The sequence below is a fragment of the Nicotiana tabacum genome, chromosome 10, assembly GCF_000715075.1.
Source record: "Nicotiana tabacum cultivar K326 chromosome 10, ASM71507v2, whole genome shotgun sequence".
Taxonomy (NCBI): Eukaryota; Viridiplantae; Streptophyta; class Magnoliopsida; order Solanales; family Solanaceae; genus Nicotiana; species Nicotiana tabacum.
The window spans coordinates 82,954,864-82,973,665 of NC_134089.1; the positions used below are offsets into that span (position 1 = coordinate 82,954,864).

The window sequence follows — 18,802 nt, forward strand, 5'->3', positions numbered from 1 at the left end:
TGCATTTATTTGCTCGGTCTTGCATGTTGACCGGCTTCTGAGTCTCGGGAGTGTAAAAAATAAAATAAAATAAAAATAGCAAGTGAAAAGTTATTTGATTAATTTAGAAAAATCAGTGTCCAAGTACTGTCGAAGTGCTGCCGAATTTTTTTTTAAAAAAAAACATATATATTTTTACTTTTAGAATTGTTGGTTTGCCTAGAAAGCAGAAAGTGTGTAGGAATAAGTCTTTTATTTTAATTTGCTTTATTTAAAAAAAAATGAAAAAGGAAAATAGTTTTTTTTTTTGATATAAAAGGAAAAGGAAAAATTTGTTTGTTTTCAAAAAAAATTAGTTAGTTTATAGCCTGAACTACGCGGGTATGATTCTCACCGGATGTGAGATCAGAGGCAAACCTCTTTGGTTTCGGCTCACCATATTCAAAAAAAAAAAATCCAAAAATATTTAACATTACTCACTTCTTTAGAAAGTTTTTCTTTTAGACCTCAATTTTTTTTAAAAAAAAAAAATATATTTCCTTTTAATCTCAAAATCCCAATTATTTGTTTAAAAGATATTCAAAATAAAATTCAAAAATATTTTTTCTGTAGTATTTCTTTCATAAATTCAGAATATTGGTTCAAAAATATTTCCTTTCTCCTTAAAAGTTTTTTTTTCAAGAAAAAAAAATTATTAAAATCCAAAAAATATTTCTTTAGAATATAGATAGTTTTTAAGTCAAATAAAAGTTTTTCCTTCTTTAATCACTATAATAAATGTGCAGGATGAGCACAAGTCAAAATGAACCATTCTCAGTGTGTAGCGAGGTCCCTTCGCAACTCCACATGTGGTGGAATGATATGGGAAAGGATAGTATAAAGATAGTGGAAAGAGTTTTGGGAGGTTTTGTCGATCTGTTGAATATCAAGCCAAGGACAGATATCATCGAGGCTCTAATACCGTTCTGGGACCCAACACGCAACGTGTTTCGTTTTGCTGACTGTGAACTTTCACCTACACTAGAGGAAGTCGCCGGATATGCGGGGTTGAATGGGAAACTAAGAGGGCAGTATTTACTTTCACCAAGACCAGTATCTCCGCACGCGTTCTTGGATCTGCTAAGCATTAGTCGGAAGGTACAGAATGATGATTTGTCGAAGGGATGTTGTACTCTCCAATTCTTGTATCAACGGTACGGAATTCCTCAGGGTTTGGAAGAACCAAACCTCGGATTAATTCACACTGGGAACAGAATCAAGTGGGAAGCAAGACGTACTTTGGCATTTATCACAGCATTTCTGGGAGTTGTGGTCTGTCCCTGCAAAGATAAAAAAATAGAGATAGGCCTTGTAGGGATGGCCGATGTTGCAATCAAAAGAACCGACAGTACTGTGGTTCCTTTGATTTTGTCTGAAATCTACCGAGCTTTAACTATATGCCGAGAAGGAGGCAAGTTCTTTCAGGGATGCAATCTGTTACTCCAGCTGTGGATGCAAGAACACCTCCATCACCGAGTGGGATACATGAACCACGGGTTGACTGAGAAAAACTGCATTAGCGGCTTTGAGAAACGAATGACAGGCGTCATATTTCCCGAAGGCGTCGAAGCATGGCTTGCACAATTGAAGTCAACAACAGCCGACCAAGTTGAATGGGCATTTGGGTGGTTGAATGATACTGAGGTAATATACATGGCGGCCGAGGAATGTCATGTTCTTTTGATGGGACTTCGTAGCATCCAACCATATGCTCCTCATCGGGTACTGCGCCAACTAGGAAGATTTCAGGTAATTCCCACCGATGAGGATCTAAGCAAGCACGCCATTGAGTTGAGTCCAGGAGTCGTGTTCCCCGAAGGAAAAATTAGAAAGTTGTGGCACGAATGTAGATTCCTTGAACCCAAGACTATGGTTCGAGAGCTGGCTAAGGGTGAGGTAGACCCAAAATACGATGTTTGGTTCGGGAAAAGGTTCCAGATTCGTCAGAGGCCTGCCAAAAGAGCTCACATCCAACAATTTACGGATGATTCGCAGGAACAGTGGGGCTGGTTAGTGAGAGAGGAAGGCTACCGGGTTGAAATCGGGCAGCTGAAGCGACAAATTGAAAGGCTTATGTTTGAAAACAACGTTCAAGTAGCCTCAGAGCAGGGTGAGAAGAACAAATTAGCCAAAGAAAACCAGGCACTGAAAGCCCGAATTCGCCGAGTCAGTAAGAGTGATAGCGACCGACAGAAACGTCTATCTGATGAAAGGTTGATAGCGGAATTGAGAAATCAAGTCAGCCAAAGCCGAGAAGACTTGGAGAGATCCCAGGCTTGTATAACAAGAATGCGGGTCAGATGGGCTACAGTTACAACATCACGGAGAGAGCACCTATGGCAAGTAAAAAGGGACTACGAAATGAGTGTCGCGACATTGAGAGAGATAAACTCCATTCTCAATAATCGGGTCCTCAAACAAGCCCAGGATGCTAGAACATATAGAGAACACTACCATGAGTCGATAGCCCGGATGGAAGAACAAATGGAGAGGTTCCAAGAGCAGCTCATTGACAATACTCGAATATTGGGACTAAAGAATCAACGGATAGAACAACTGTGCATAGAGAGGGATAGAATCAGGGGTAGGATCAATGATATAGGGCGCTATATCACCACAAAGTGCCTAACATGTGAAGAGATGCCTCGTGATGTCCTATTTGCCTCAATCATGGGTTATGTCCATCAGATCATGGAGGAACTAAAAAGCTTGCAAAGAAGCCTGGCCCCCAAGCCCGCGGAAAGGCCGAATGATGCCTCGCGGGCACCAAAATTCAAAGCTTTAATGTATCCCTAGTTCAATCTTGCACTTGTTTGTTTTTCGAGTCTGTTGTCTACCCATATGTTTTTTTTTCAAACATTCTCAAAAAAAAAAAATTATATATATATATGAAGTCTGTATTTTTTTGTGATGGCTTTTAATAGCATTATTTTGAAAAAAAAAAAAAAATATATTTGGTCTTATGGCACGAACTACGCTTGGTCTGATTCGTGCGGGGTCACGATACGTAGGCAATCTCTATAGGATTCGACCGTAATTAAAAAGAAAAAAAAAAGAAGAAAAAAAAAAAAAAGAGGAAGAATATATATTTGTCAGAGCAAAAATAAGCCGGGATGATGCATGCGGATCGGAGCAAAAGCATGTTAGAAATGATTAACTGCCTAGGAGCATTGCATCCCCCTAACGTGCAATTACAATATCTGTTAAGACTCTAACACTGACAAGTTTGTTGTTTTTCCAATCAATATCAGTTAGTTGTTAGAGCGTACTGGCACCGTACCATTATCAGACAAGATCAAAAGGTCCTATACCAGAAAGCATGACTGGGTCAGACAACAGCGTTGAGTCAGAAAAAACGGCCAATCAGATGCTGAAGGAAGCCCTGGAGAAAATGGAAAAAATGAGGCTAGAAATGAATGAAATGTAGATAGCCTTAGCTAGAGCCCAGAAGGGGCAAGAACTACCCGTTACTCCTACCCTCCAACCAACACACACGCCGGAATACCCCTCTCCCGGTCCTTCAACAAGTTTCCCAAGCCATCACTATTATCAGGGAAGAGAGGCTTATGATTCCCAAGCTCCACCACCCACTCAAAACCCTCCTCCACCAAATGTTCCCGTCTTTGTGGCACCTCCCCCAGCCCCATTGCACAGATCATCTAGTGAGCCACTGTTTCAGGCTCACGATACACAATACTACCCCCTGAACTCACATTCAAAGCACCCGAGCCACATACCTATAATCCCCACTTTGAGGTCCCGGCGGAGATTGAAAAGCCGGCTAAGAGCCCAGAGCAGGACGAGGTGATGCGGAAATTTAAAAGCCTGGAGCAATCCTTCAGGAACATACACGGGTTAGGTAACCAGGTCAGCGTGGCTTACAAGGATCTATGCCCTTTCCCTGACGTTCAATTACCAGCAGGGTTCAAAATGCCCAAGTTCGATTTATACGAAGGGCATGGTGATCCTATGGCACATCTACGAGGTTTTTGTAGCAAAATGAGGGGAGCAGGGGGCAAAGATGAGCTATTAATAGCTTACTTTGGCCAGAGTTTGAGCGGGTCGGCGTTAGAGTGGTATACAAGACAAGATCCGAACAGGTGGTACACCTGGGATGACTTGGCACAGGCTTTCGCAGGACATTTCCAATACAACCTTGAGATAGTCCCAGACCGTCTCACATTGCTAAAGCTCGAGAAGAAACCCGGAGAGAGCTTCCGGGAATTTGGGTTCCGATGGAGAGAACAGGCAGCCAGAGTTGATCCCCCAATGAGAGAAGGAGAAATGGTGGATTACTTCTTACAAACTCTCGAGCCAACTTACTTTGGTCACTTGGTGACGTCAGTTGGCAAATCATTTAATGAAGTTGTGAAAATGGGAGGTATGATAGAAGAGGGACTTAAGTCCAATAAGATCCTGAGTTATTCAGCAATTAAGGCAACAACTCAGGCCATTCAGAGCGGCACGGGAGGTGCGCTAGGGAAGAAAAGGAGAGAGGAGGTCACGACATTAGAGGCCGACAATTGGTCCAGATCTAGAGGTCCTTCCCCTCATTACCAACCCAGACCCCATCGTCTGAACTACCCACACATTCCAAATTACCCTCCACAACCCTACTACCAACCACAAGAACAACATTTCACCGTCCATCAAGCCCAGACATACACCCAACCTCCGGTTCGCCCACAATGGCGCACGCCGGTTCCCCACAATACATACCCACCTCCACATAACACATACCCACCTCCACATAACACATACCCACCACCACAAAACACCTATCCACCACCAAGAGCCTACAGGAACCCTCCAGGGATGGGTTTCAGGGGAAATCCGGCCGCCAGAAATGAAAGATTGCAGAGGCAAAGAACTTTTACTGAGTTGGGGGAAACTTATATTGCCTTGTTCCACAAATTGAGGCAGTTGGGTTTATTAAATCCTGTTGAGCCTAGATTACCAAATCCCTTACCCCAAAATATGGATCACTCGGTAAGATGTGAATATTGTTCGGGAGCTCCCGGACATGATACCGAGAAATGTTGGAGGCTGAAACATGCAATACAAGATCTTATTGATACCAACAAGATCGAGGTACAGGCACCGGAGGCACCTAATATTAACCAGAACCCATTGCCAAAGCACCCTGAAGCCCACATGATCGAGCTTGTGCACGAAGTAGGGGAGCCGAAGAAACCCCCACAGACAGTAATGATGATCCGTGCCACTCCAAAAGAAAAATCGATCAATGAGGAAGCAGGGGTAAAGTTGAAAGGGGAAGATGTCAAGCCAGTGGTGATATTGGGGAAGAATCCATCTGCCGCTACAAGGAAACCAGAACCAGCCAAGTTGGTAATAACGGGAGCATCATCTACACCCGTGGTTGTTGTGAAAGGGGTCTGCAGGGAACTGGTCATCATAAAACCAGTAGTCCAAACACCAATGATTGATAGCAAGGCTGTGCCTTGGAAGTATGAAAAGGCAGTGGTGATGTACAAGGGACAACAAGTGGAGGAGAATAGTTGTGAGGCGCAGGGACTGACTCGATCAGGACGGTGTTTTGCTCCGGCGGAATTGAGAAGACCCAATCCAGCTGCAATAAAGAAACCTGTGTCAGAAGAAGAAGCTGAGGATTTCTTAAAGAAGATGAAAGTGCAGGATTACTCTGTGGTCGAACAGTTGAAGAAAACACCGGCCCAGATCTCACTGCTATCATTATTAATCCATTCGGATGAACATCGTCGGGCCCTGATGAAGATACTGAATGAAGCTTATGTGCCCAATGAAATTTCTGTAAATCACCTGGAAACGATTGCCAACAAAATTTTCGAGGTGAACAGGGTAACATTTTCAGATGATGATCTGCCAGTGGAGGGCACGGAGCATAATAAAGCTCTCTACCTAACTGTCAAATGTGAAGATTCGGCAGTTACTCGGGCATTAGTGGATAACGGCTCAAGTGCCAATATTTGTCCATTATCCACCCTGAACCAATTGAAGATCGACCACAAAAGAATCCAAAAGAATAGCATTTGCGTCCGAGGATTTGACGGAAATGGAACAGCCACCGTGGGGGATATTATACTTGAGTTGACCATCGGTCCAGTCCAGTTTACCATGGAATTCCAGGTATTAGATGCTACGGTATCTTATAACTTTCTGTTGGGACGTCCGTGGATCCATGCAGCCAAAGCAGTGCCATCCACCTTGCATCAGATGGTCAAGTTCGAGTGGGATAGACAAGAGGTCGTATTGCACGGCGAGGACACTGCGTGCACCGTAGGAGGCGCCATTGTACCCTTCATAGAGACTAATGATGACAAAGGTCCCTGGGTCTACCAGATTTTTGATGCAGTGTCGGCAAACAAGATCCCCGAGGGTGAAATCATTCAGCATCCTAGGATAGCTTCCGCAACGGTTATGATGGTTTCAGAAATGCTAGGTAATGGGTTTATGCCAGGAAAAGGCTTGGGAGCTGAACTTCAGGGAATTGTTCAACCTATTTCCTTGCCCAAGAATTTGGAGACCTTTGGGTTGGGGTTCAAACCGACTGCGGCAGATGTAAAACGAGCTCGGAAAATGAAGAAGAAAGTTTGGTTTCTTCCCAAACCTGTGCCACGTCTCTCAAGATCTTTTGTTAGAGCAAGCGCCAAGGGGTCACCAGTCCCGAAAGTTCTCGGGCGATTGATTGGGATTGACGGGGATCTGAATCAGAGTTTCGAAAGATTGTTCACTAATGTCAATATGGTAGAAGTCGGAGAGGGTTCCAGTGGAACAGACATACAGTTTATGGGGCCTGAAGCCAAAACCAACAATTGGACGGTTACTCCTCTTCCTACTCGGGGAGAGTCCTGGTAGTAGGCTTTGATTTTTGCTTTTTTATTTTTCGGATTATTCAGGGTGTAATCCAAATCTCATTTTATCTTGTAAAAGTGTGAACCCTGTTATCCCGCATTTTAATAAAACTCTTTTCTTGTCTCATTTTAATTTTGTTTTATTCTTTTCTCTTTCTGAACAGTTCTCTTTTTACTGGTTCTAATGACATGGCATGCACGACGGATCTTCGACCTAGTCTAATAAATCAATCTGACTCTGATTTAATGATACAAGAGATCGATTATGAGTCTGAATATGATGAGGATAAAGCCTTCGAGGAAATAAACCGAGAACTATGCCAATTTGAAGAGAAACCCAAGCCTAATCTGAATGACACCGAGGCTGTAAATCTAGGGGATGCGGATAATGTCCGAGAAACCAAAATCAGCATCCACATTGAGCCTGGCATCAGGGAAGAATTAATCAAAGCACTCATTGAGTTTAAAGATATTTTTGCATGGTCATATGACGACATGCCGGGTTTAAGCACCAAGCTAGTGGTTCACAAATTGCCCATTGACCCGGCCTGTCTTCCTGTCAAGCAGAAACTGAGGAAGTTCAAAACAGATATGAGTGTGAAGATTAAAGAAGAAGTAACCAAGCAGCTGCAAAGCAAAGGTTATTCGGGTCTCTCGATATCCTGATTGGTTGGCTAATGTAGTGCCAGTACCAAAGAAAGATGGGAAGATCAGGGTATGCGTCGACTACCGTAATCTGAACAGGGCAAGCCCAAAGGATAACTTTCCATTGCCCAATATCCATATCTTGATCGACAATTGCGCCGGGAAAGAAATCGGCTCCTTTGTGGATTGCTACGCTGGGTATCATCAGATTTTGATGGATGAAGAAGATGCAGAGAAAACAGCTTTCATTACGCCATGGGGGACTTATTGTTATCGGGTAATGCCATTCGGTTTAAAGAACGCTGGGGCAACATACATGAGAGCAATGACTACTGTGTTCCATGATATGATACACAAAGAGATCGAAGTGTACGTAGATGATGTGATCATCAAATCCAAGCGTCAGGAAGACCACGTAGCAGACCTTAGGAAGTTTTTCCAAAGACTTCGAAGGTACGACATTAAGCTCAACCCAGCCAAATGTGCATTTGGTGTTCCATCTGGAAAGCTGTTAGGATTTATCGTCAGTCGGCGAGGCATTGAGTTGGATCCGTCAAAGATCAAATCCATCCAGGAATTGCCGCCACCAAGGAATAAAACAGAAGTAATGAGTCTGTTGGGAAGATTGAACTATATCAGCAGATTCATCGCTCAGCTCACAACAACTTGTGAACCCATCTTTCGATTGCTGAGGAAAGATGCTGCGATAGAATGGACGGCAGAATGTCAGGAGGCATTTGACCAGATCAAAGGTTATTTATCCAATCCACCTGTATTGGTTCCACCTGAGTCGGGGAGGCCATTAATCCTTTATCTAACGGTCCTGGATCATTCGTTTGGTTGCGTGTTGGGTCAACACGACATCACAGGAAGAAAAGAGCAAGCCATCTATTATCTCAGCAAGAAGTTTACAGTCTATGAGAATAAGTACACTCAACTTGAGAAAACATGTTGTGCTCTAACTTGGGTAGCACAGAAGTTTAAGCATTATCTGTCGTCACATACTACTTACCTTATTTCGCGTCTGGATCCATTAAAGTATATTTTCCAGAAGCCTATGCCCACAGGAAGATTGGCAAAATGGCAGATATTACTCACAGAGTTCGACATTGTCTATGTGACGAGGACGGCCATGAAAGCTCAAGCATTGGCCGATCACTTGGCTGAGAATCCTATTGATGAAGAATACGAGCCTTTGAGGACGTATTTTCCAGATGAAGAAGTGATACATATAGAGGAGTTAGAACTTAATGAGAAACCAGGGTGGAAGCTTTTCTTTGACGGGGCTGCTAATGCAAAAGGAGTTGGAGTAGGAGCAGTACTTATTTCAGAAACAGGACATCACTATCCTGTTACAGCTCAGCTACGTTTCTATTGTACCAACAACATGGCTGAATATGAGGCATGTATTTTGGGCCTACGATTGGCTGCAGACATGGATGTTCAGGATGTCTTGGTCTTGGGAGACTCAGACCTCCTAGTACATCAGATCCAGGGTGAATGGGAAACACGGGATTTGAAGCTTATACCATACCGACAATGTTTGCACGATTTGAGCAAGCGATTTCGATCAGTGGAGTTCAGACACATCCCGAGAGTTCACAATGAGGTTGCCGATGCTTTGGCCACTTTAGCATCGATGTTGCACCATCCAGACAAAATCCATGTTGACCCATTGTATATTCAGGTTCGTGATCAGCATGCCTACTGCAACATAATAGAAGAAGAAATGGATGGCGAGCCATGGTTTTATGATATCAAGGAATACCTCAGGATGGGGATTTACCCGGAGCAGGCAACCGGAGATCAAAAGAGAGCCATTCGACGACTGGCAAATGGATTTTTCCTCAGTGGAGGAATGTTGTACAAAAGAACCCCAGATCTGGGATTGCTGAGATGTATTGATGCAGGTCAAGCCACGATAGTGATGACAGAGGTACATGCTGGAGTCTGTGGGCCCCATATGAGCGGATATGTGTTGGCAAAGAAGATTCTGCGAGCGGGATATTATTGGCTCACTATGGAGCATGATTGTATCAGTTTCGTACGAAAATGCCATCAGTGTCAGATACACGGAGATCTGATTCATTCTCCACCAACGGAATTGCATACAATGTCCGCACCATGGCCATTTGTAGCATGGGGCATGGATGTCATTGGGCCTATCGAGCCGGCAGCTTCGAACGGTCACAGGTTCATTCTGGTAGCCATCGATTATTTCACTAAGTGGGTTGAAGCCAAAACTTTTAAGTCTGTAACCAAGAAGGCAGTGGTGGATTTCGTCCATTCCCATATCATTTGTAGATTTGGGATCCCAAATATAATAATCACGGACAATGGTGCTAATCTTAACAGCAACTTGATGAGAGAAGTATGTGAACAGTTTACGATTACACACCATAATTCCACTCCGTATCGGCCCAAGGCGAATGGAGCAGTTGAGGCAGCCAACAAAAATATAAAGAAAATATTGAGGAAAATGATTGAAGGATCCAGACAATGGCATGAAAAGCTACCATTTGCGTTGTTAGGATACCGCACTACTGTTCGTACTTCAATAGGTGCGACTCCTTATTTGTTGGTATACGGAACCGAAGCAGTAATACCAGCAGAAGTTGAAATTCCTTCCCTTCGAATTATCGCTGAGGCCGGGATTGACGATGATGAATGGGTCAAAACCCGACTAGAGCAGCTGAGTTTAATGGATGAAAAAAGATTGGCAGCAGTATGTCATGGCCAGTTGTATCAAAAGAGAATGGCAAGAGCATACAATAAGAAGGTGCGCCCCAGAAAATTTGAAGTAGGGCAACAAGTATTGAAACGGATCCTCCCACATCAGATTGAGGCAAAAGGCAAGTTCGCCCCGAATTGGCAAGGGCCGTATATTGTGACCAGAGTATTATCCAATGGCGCTTTACGTCTGACGGATGTTGAAGGAAGATGCGTCGACATGGCTATCAATTCTGATGCAGTCAAAAGATATTATGTGTAATTTCTTTTGTTGTTTATTTGTTTGTTTATACTTAGTGCTTATCGGATAATGAAATGACGGAGGCAATTCTTTCTTCTATCCAAACACTTTTAACCTTTGCTTTACCCCTTTGAGCCATACTTATCTTTTTATACCCCTCTCTTGGAATCATTAATGAAAAAATGTATGAAAAAAAAACTTTTTGAAGGTCGCAAGAAAACAAAGGAGTCAGTGAACTACGTTCGACCTGATTCCTCAAAGAGGATACGTAGGCGCCTCACGGCTCGGTCATAAGGTAATAAAATAAAAAAAAAAAAAAAAAAATCAAAAGAAAAATCCCCAAGTAAGAAAACTGGGGCAGAAATTATGTTTCTAAATTTTGAAAAAAAAAAAAGAAAAAAAAAAGAGTTTGATTCCAAGAGTTGTAATACTTTACCCATCAAAGTTATTTTGAATTTTATATCCTTTTCTTCTAAAACCTATATTAATATCCAAAAAAGACCTCCCGATCAGTATCCGAGAGGTGTTAAGATAGGCAAATGAAAACCAAGAATAAAACATCGGTCCCTGACTGAATGAGGATCATGAATTGAAAGAATTTTTAGCCAAAAGAATTCCCGGCAGAGATAAATCTTATCGGCAACACTCCAATCCCAAGCTGAGAAAATAAGATGAGAGAGTCTTATCGGCGAAAACCTTCACAGGCGCCATAAGGCGACGTAAGCTGAGAAATACAAAATGAGAGAGTCTTATCGGTGAAAACCTTCACAGGCACCATAAGGCGATGGGAGTTATGAGAAATGAGAGAGCCTTGTTAGTGAAAACCCCGCGAAGGGCACTATAAGGCGACAAGATAGATTGACGGAAAAGATCCGTATTTTTGCAAAGAATTGGGCACCTATTTATCCCCAGCAAGTGAAGACATCAGAAAGTTTGATCGACACAAATAGACTGGGTTGATTAATCCGGAATGCACAACATGATCATTGGAATCGGTTGTATCACCCAGATAAGTTCATTTTTTTGTTCAGAAAGATTTTCTCATTTTTCTATCTTTTCATTTCTTTGTTTAAAAGAATTTTTCTAGAAATTTATGTTTTAAGGAAGGTCTTTCAGAGCTTACTACCAGTTGCCAAAATGGTACAACATAAAAAGTGAAAAGGGCAGGCAAGAGACAAGGCAATAAGGCAAAAGACGTCGGTTGCTAGGCCGAATAATACTGTCCTAAAATGGCAAGGAAAGTACGGGGAAGAGCCGAAAAAAAACATGTTGAGGAAATTGTAAGCCAAGTTCCAAGACGATCCCCAGAGTACTTCGACCGAATATCGACCAAGCTACGAGGTGGTCGGACAACACAGAAGGGGAAGGGAAGAAAGGAAAATTCATCTTCGACAAAATAACCTCCAGAAATTTTTGAGATACAAAATGGTGAAGGGATAAATGGAAAAACCATCCCCAGTAGAATGTTATCCCCAGCAAATAACATCATCCCCAACAAGTTTTGAGAACGCCGAACAAGAATAAGGGAAAGGGAACAATCATCCCCTTCAGGAGTGACATGACCATTCGCCATATTTCAAAAAAAAAAAAAAAAAAAAAAAACTAACTAAATTTTCTTTGATTTGAACAGGAAAATAAAGTGTTGATGATGGCCTAAAGATACGCCATAAGAAAGATCGCCAGAATTGGGGCATAAAATTTTCTGCCACAAGTGGAAATTTTCTCGGAGAATCGAGGAAACAAATTCAAATTATTCTTTACCAATTAGGCGCCCGCCAGTAAAATGCGGGAATACTTTTCAGTTCTAGGTCGCCCACCAGTAAAATGCGGGAATACTTTTCAGTTCTAGGTCGCCCACCAGTAAAATGCGGGAATACTTTTAAGTTCTAGGTCACCCACCAGTATAATGCGGGTATGCATTTATGTTTTCATTTCATGCTCTAGGTCACCCACCAGTATAATGCGGGCATACATTTCAGTTTTTCAGTTCTAGGTCGCCCACCAGTAAAATGCGGGAATACATTTAAGTTCTAGGTCGCCCACCAGTATAATGCGGGAATACTTTTAAGTTCTAGGTCGCCCACCAGTAAAATGCGGGAATACATTTAAGTTCTAGGTCGCCCACCAGTATAATGCGGGAATACTTTTAAGTTCTAGGTCGCCCACCAGTATAATGCGGGAATACATTTCTGTCTTTTCATTTCTGTTCTAGGTCACCCACCAGTATAATGCGGGTATGCATTTATGTTTTCATTTCATGTTCTAGGTCGCCCACCAGTATAATGCGGGAATACTTTTCAGTTCTAGGTCGCCCACCAGTAAAATGCGGGAATACATTTAAGTTCTAGGTCGCCCACCAGTAAAATGCGGGAATACATTTAAGTTCTAGGTTGCCCCCCAGTATAATGCGGGAATACATTTCAGTTCTAGGTCGCCCACCAGTATAATGAGGGAATACATTTTGTCTGTTCATTCCATATTCTAGGTCGCCCACCAGTATTATGCGGGCATACATTTCAGTTTTCCATTTCCAGGTCGCCCACCAGTATAATGCGGGCATACATTTCATTTTTCCATTTCCAGGTCGCCCACCAGTATACTGCGGGTATACATTTTCATTTCATGTCCAGGCGCCCACCTGTATAACGAGAGGAATACTTTTCAGTCTTATACTGCAGATTTTGAAGTCAGTAACCCCACCGGAAGGCAGAAGGTTACAACAAGAATCCCCAGCAGGAAACAATAAAAATCCCAACACCGGAAGGCAGAAGGTGGCAACAAGAAGTCCCAGCGCAAATTCAAGCGCATGAGTCAAAAGAAAGAAAAGACGCGTCTTGATGAATCTGATGAAGAAAATCGTGTCCCAAGAGGAACAACCAAAAAGCTTAATGAAGAAAGCCATGTCCCCAGCGGACCGAACAAAATGACGAAAACTGGTATTTAAAAAAAAAAAAAAAAACCAAGGGCCAGAAGTCTTGGTAAAAAGGCACCAGAGGAAACACAAACCGACAAAAAGCAAGGCAACCGGAGCAAGGGGGAAAACAGATAAGATTCTGTAATTTCTAGCTTAGTCTAGCTTCTTTTTTTTTTTAGCATGGTGTAATAAGGAGGTCAGCAAACAGTAAAAGTAGCATGCAACAGCAGTAACTTTGCAGTCCCATGGTAGTCCGAGCTACCAAGACTTCCCGAACTACATTGACCTGATTCCTGTTTAGCCCAGGATATGTAGGAAACCTTTGAAGCAAAGGTTCGGTCAAATCTTTTTCAAAAAAATGCTTCAACGGAGTACGCGAATGGGCAAAAATCGCTCGCTTTATCTTTGCACGAAAACCCTTCGTGTATCCGGGCAAAGAGGGGCAGCTGTAAGCACGTGATTTTTGCCCTATATGAGAATTACTCCCAAAAAAAAAATTCAAAAATAAAATGAATTTTCTTGGTGTGCCATTTTGTGATATTTTGTGACATTTTGAATAATTATTTGTATTTGTTTATGCATGTTTATTTGCTAAATTAATAAAAAATACAAAAATATGTCACATTTGCATGTAGGATTTAATTCTATAATTGTTACTAATTAAATTTGTTTACAAAAAATTAAAAATTACAAAAATAGGCATCGTTTGCATTTTTAGCATTTAATGACCAAATATACAATTTTATGCTTAATTAATACTTAATTGTGCGTTAATTATTATTAGGAGTTAATTTGCGATTAATTTAGTTCTTAATAATAGTTTAAGTATTTTTATAATTTAGTTTTAGAAAAATAAAAGAAGAAAAGAGAGCGAAAATATAAAGAAAGTCGGAATTAGGCCTCTTCTTCAACTTCAAGCCACAGGCCCAAAAAATGGCCCAATCTTCCCTACGACCCAGTCCATTTCGAACTGGGTCGACCCAGTCCATAACCCAACACCCCTATTATTTTACAAACAAAATAAAACAAAAAAAAAAAGAAAAACCCTAAAAACGCCTAAGCATCCGCCCCCCCCCCCCCATTTCTCCTTCTTCTTCCTCAAAAAACTCCATTCCAACCATGGCTGCCCCTCTCCCATTCCCTTTATCCCCACATCACACTCACACACACACTCACCAAACACCTCCAAGCTGACCTCCCATGAACTGATGAACGACCTCAAACTCCATAAACGACCTCAAGAAAACTCCATCGCTGCTGTTTTTTTTTCTTCTTCTTCCTCCCCCTTGCGTCCCATGAACGACCATCTGTTGGATGACCTCATCGCCGGACAGAATCCCAGACGAACCCAGTCGCCAGGTTACCGCCCAGGCATGAGCTATTGCTGTCACGCGATATAGCTAGTCGCGAGCTACGTGAACTGCTGGCCGCGTATAACTTTGTTGTTATCTTCGTCGTCGTCACGTCCAAACGACCAGAGGCGTCCATGCTTCTTCAGCTCGTTTTGCTGCTGTTTCTTCTCCTCCGAGCTGCTGCTTCTCCGCCATGGACGAGCACGCACAGGTGCGTCGAACAGCTCTACGGTGAAGCGATGTTACTTCCTCCGTTTCTGCCGCGTCAACTACTGTTGCTGCTTCGGCGCGGCTTCATTTGTTCATGTTCGTCGTCGTTTGGTCAAGCTTTGATCGAGGTCTGTCAAAACAGTCCGTACACCTTCGTTTCAATCCGGTTGGTAGATTTTGAGTTTTATTTTATCCGTATTTTGTTTTGATATTTCTCGAATCTAAAAACGGCAAATGTTTGTTTTGTTCATGTCTATCGTTTGAATTAATTTTTTTAGTTTGTTCATATGTTTTGTTAAATTAATTTTTCAGATTTCAAATAAACGATTAATTAGTTGTTTTCATGTTTATTTCATGTTTGTATTATTGTTTAAGTGAATATTTGTTAGTTTGTTGTTTGTTAGATTCAAATTGAAATTTAATTAACTATTTCTTCAATTTGTTTCATGTGTTTATGAATTGTTAGAAATTGTTAGTATTGTTAAGTTCAAGTTTAAGTTAATAATTGTTTCTTCGTCGATCTTGTTATTTGTTTAAAGAATTTAGTTGTGTTAAAGGAATATATTGATTTAATCGTTTAATCCGTCATGTTTGTTGTGTTAAAATAGATTCACTCATGTTCATACTTTGTTTAGATGATCTTGAATCCGAATTTTGTATAGTTTGATTTCTTGTTTATCACTTATGATTATTTTTTTAAATTTGTCTCATAATCTTGTTTAAGTTTACTATAAGAATTGTTTGTTGTAATGTTGTTAGAGTTGATTTTAAGTTCAATATGATTGAATTTAGAAATCTTCATACTTTGTTTGTTGTTGGTGTTGAATCCGAAAATAGGATTGTTTGTTGCTAAAATATTGTTCAATCAAATTTTAGTTGTTCTTGGTTGTTCAATTTGTGTTCATGTGATTTGTTGTTGAAATGTTGTTAAAATCATGTTCATATGATATTGTTGTTATGATGTTCATCCGTGTTCATATTGTTGTTTGAACATTGTTAGAAATTGATCATATTGTCTATATTTTGGTTAAGTTTGATTAATTGATGTGTTATACCTGATGGGTAGTTTGGTAAATTTGTAATACGTTCAGGGGTAGTTTGGTAATTTCAGTAAGATCGGAAGGGGTAGTTTAGGAATTGTACATTTTTGTAATTGTTTATTTGAAGCATGGGGGACAAAATGAAATGGGGTGGGTTGTGATATGATTATTTAATATAAAGGGGGGACAAGATTTAAATTAAAGGGGAATCTTGCATTATTTTAAATAAGGCATGGGGGACAAAATATAATGGGGTGGTGTGATATATTTATTTAATGTAATGGGGATGAGTGGGAAGATAATGGGTTTGGTAGAGAAAGGGATTGGTTTTAATTGATTTATGGGATGAGATATATATATGTGAAGTCTTGAACACAAGAGGAAAAATACAGACAGAAAAAAAAAGATTGAAAAAAAAAAGCTGAACATTTATTCCGAAAAAAAAAATTGAAACTCTCAAGAAAAGAAAAACATACAAAGAAAAAAAATTGAAAATTAGAAGAGAAAGTAGTACACACCTGATAAATATTCTGGTATACAGGTGTAGAAATTAAGGGTTGAAGATTAACTAGCCTGTCAAAAATCTGAAAATTTCCCTTGGTTTCTGTCCGTTATTTTCGGCATTCCTGGATTTTATTTTGAATTTTTCAAAGCTGTCACTGGGATTTTCGTTGACTGGTTATTGCTGGTTATTGTTGCTGTTGCTGTGTTACGTATTACGTTGCTGACTTTCTTCTTCTTATATTGACAATATCAGGTACACAACTGTAATTTTGGCATTTTGTAAGCTGAAATGAAGAATGGAGTGTTAAATTTTTAATTTAGTTTAATTTAATTTTTTGTATTGTATTTAGGTTATTCATGTATTATTATTCCGTAAATCACTGTCATCGGCATCACTAGGCATATTATAGCGAAATATTAAATAACGTCTTTACCAGATTATTAGGAAATATATTTAAACCTGATTATTAATTAAAATTGTTTAATAAAAAAAAATAGAAGAAATAACGTAAAAATGACGTTATTGAATCAGTTTGGCAAAAATTAACTAAGTTCCTTATTCATAAGGTTTTTTCGTCAACGATAAGTTAATCTGAATCATGTAGTCAATTTCAGTTATAACATGAATTAGTTTGCAAACAAGTATTAGGACATGATGAATTAAAACAAAGTTAGTTAATGTTAAATTGTTTAATTTTTTAGAAATATGATTTAGTACTCAAGTTTTTATTTTTATTTCTTTCAATTTTCAGTATTTGTAAATAATTAGTTTCAATAAGCTTAAGTCTTACTAATAATTTGAATTTTAATCCAACTATGGGATAATTAGTTTTTTTTATTTTTTTACTTTTCGAATAATTCCATGTTGTATCTATGATTATAATTTTATTACTTTCTGCTAATATTTGTTTTTCTCTTCTATTTAATATGTCATTTTCAAGAATGTAGATATTGATTTTATATTTATAAAAAAAACTTAGTAATAATAAAAAGGTAGTCATTAAAGGATATTATTAAAGGATTTCGCTAAAAATAAATAGATGTAAATAATACAAATGTATAGGATTCTCCAATCTCATTTATTTATTTAATTATTAAAAAAAATTACTTAGAATTTGGGATGGATTGTTTAGTGAATTTCACTTCCTTCCCCAAAGATAATGACGCGTTAAACTCTTTAGGCGCGATTTAATTAATTTTACCTTCTTAAACTCGGATGCGCATTTCATGCGACCCAAATCTAAATCCTAAAACATCAAATAAAATATGTTTCGTATTGTGGGTGCATTTCATGTGACACAATCCAAAGATATGTTTTAAGCGATGTTCACATTCCTAAAAAATAATAATTATAATAATAAAGCGGTAAAAGATAAAATTTGCACATGGTTCATAATTGTATTAAAAATCAGATAAATAAGCCGAATATAACAGTTGAGCGACCGTGCTAGAACCACGGAACTCGGGAATGCCTAACACCTTCTCCCGGGTTAACAGAATTCCTTATCTGGATTTCTGGTACGCAGACTGTAATATAGAGTCATTCTTTTCCTCGATTCGGGATTAAAATTGGTGACTTGGGACACCCTAAATCTCCCAAGTGGCGACTCTGAAATAATTAAACCAATCCCGTTTCGACTGTCCTTTAATTGGAAAAAACTCCCTACGCACCTCGCGGTGCCGGAAAAAGGAGGTGTGACAGTTGCTGCTCTCCTTGAAAATTCTTCCTAGCTACCCCAGCTTTGCCTTGCTCTCCATCACAATCATGTCCCACCATCAAGCATTTCTTACAATATTGTGGCACCCAGTCATATTCCACCAACTATTCAAACTCCTTCCCTGCAGGATCTTGTATTTTAATACATTTAGGTAGCTCTTTACTGATATCCATTTCAATAAGGACTCGGGCATAAAAGATCTTGGATGTATTGGTTGTGCATTCATCAGCATAGATAGGGCAGCCCAATCCACTAGCAATTCTGCTTAGAGTCATCCTTCCCCAACAATTCAAAGGAAGATTAGGAAAACTAACCCATAATGGTATAGTCTTAAGAACTTCATTATACAAATCAAAATCTGCCGACCATGATTTCAAAATTAATGGCTTTGCTCCCATGGTATGTGGCCCTGAATACAACACTTCATTCTTATCATCCATGCTATTGAATAGTATAACAAAATACCCTTCGTTATGATAAAAATACTTTTGGTTTAGCAGCAAAGTTTCATTGTGCTGCTATGAATCTCTCCATGGCTCCTATTGAAGCTGAATCTCCAATAACATACAAGATCATAGC

The 18,802-nt window shown here is 40.0% G+C and overlaps 1 protein-coding gene across 1 annotated transcript; it reads right to left on the minus strand.

Annotated features, from left to right (window-relative positions):
• Window positions 1-18,327: 18,327 nt before the first annotated feature.
• Window positions 18,328-18,663, minus strand: LOC142165218 (uncharacterized). The gene has a single exon (XM_075223819.1). The coding sequence runs from the start codon at window positions 18,661-18,663 to the stop codon at window positions 18,328-18,330; it is 336 nt and encodes a 111-aa protein (XP_075079920.1).
• Between the last annotated feature and the right edge of the window lie 139 nt (window positions 18,664-18,802).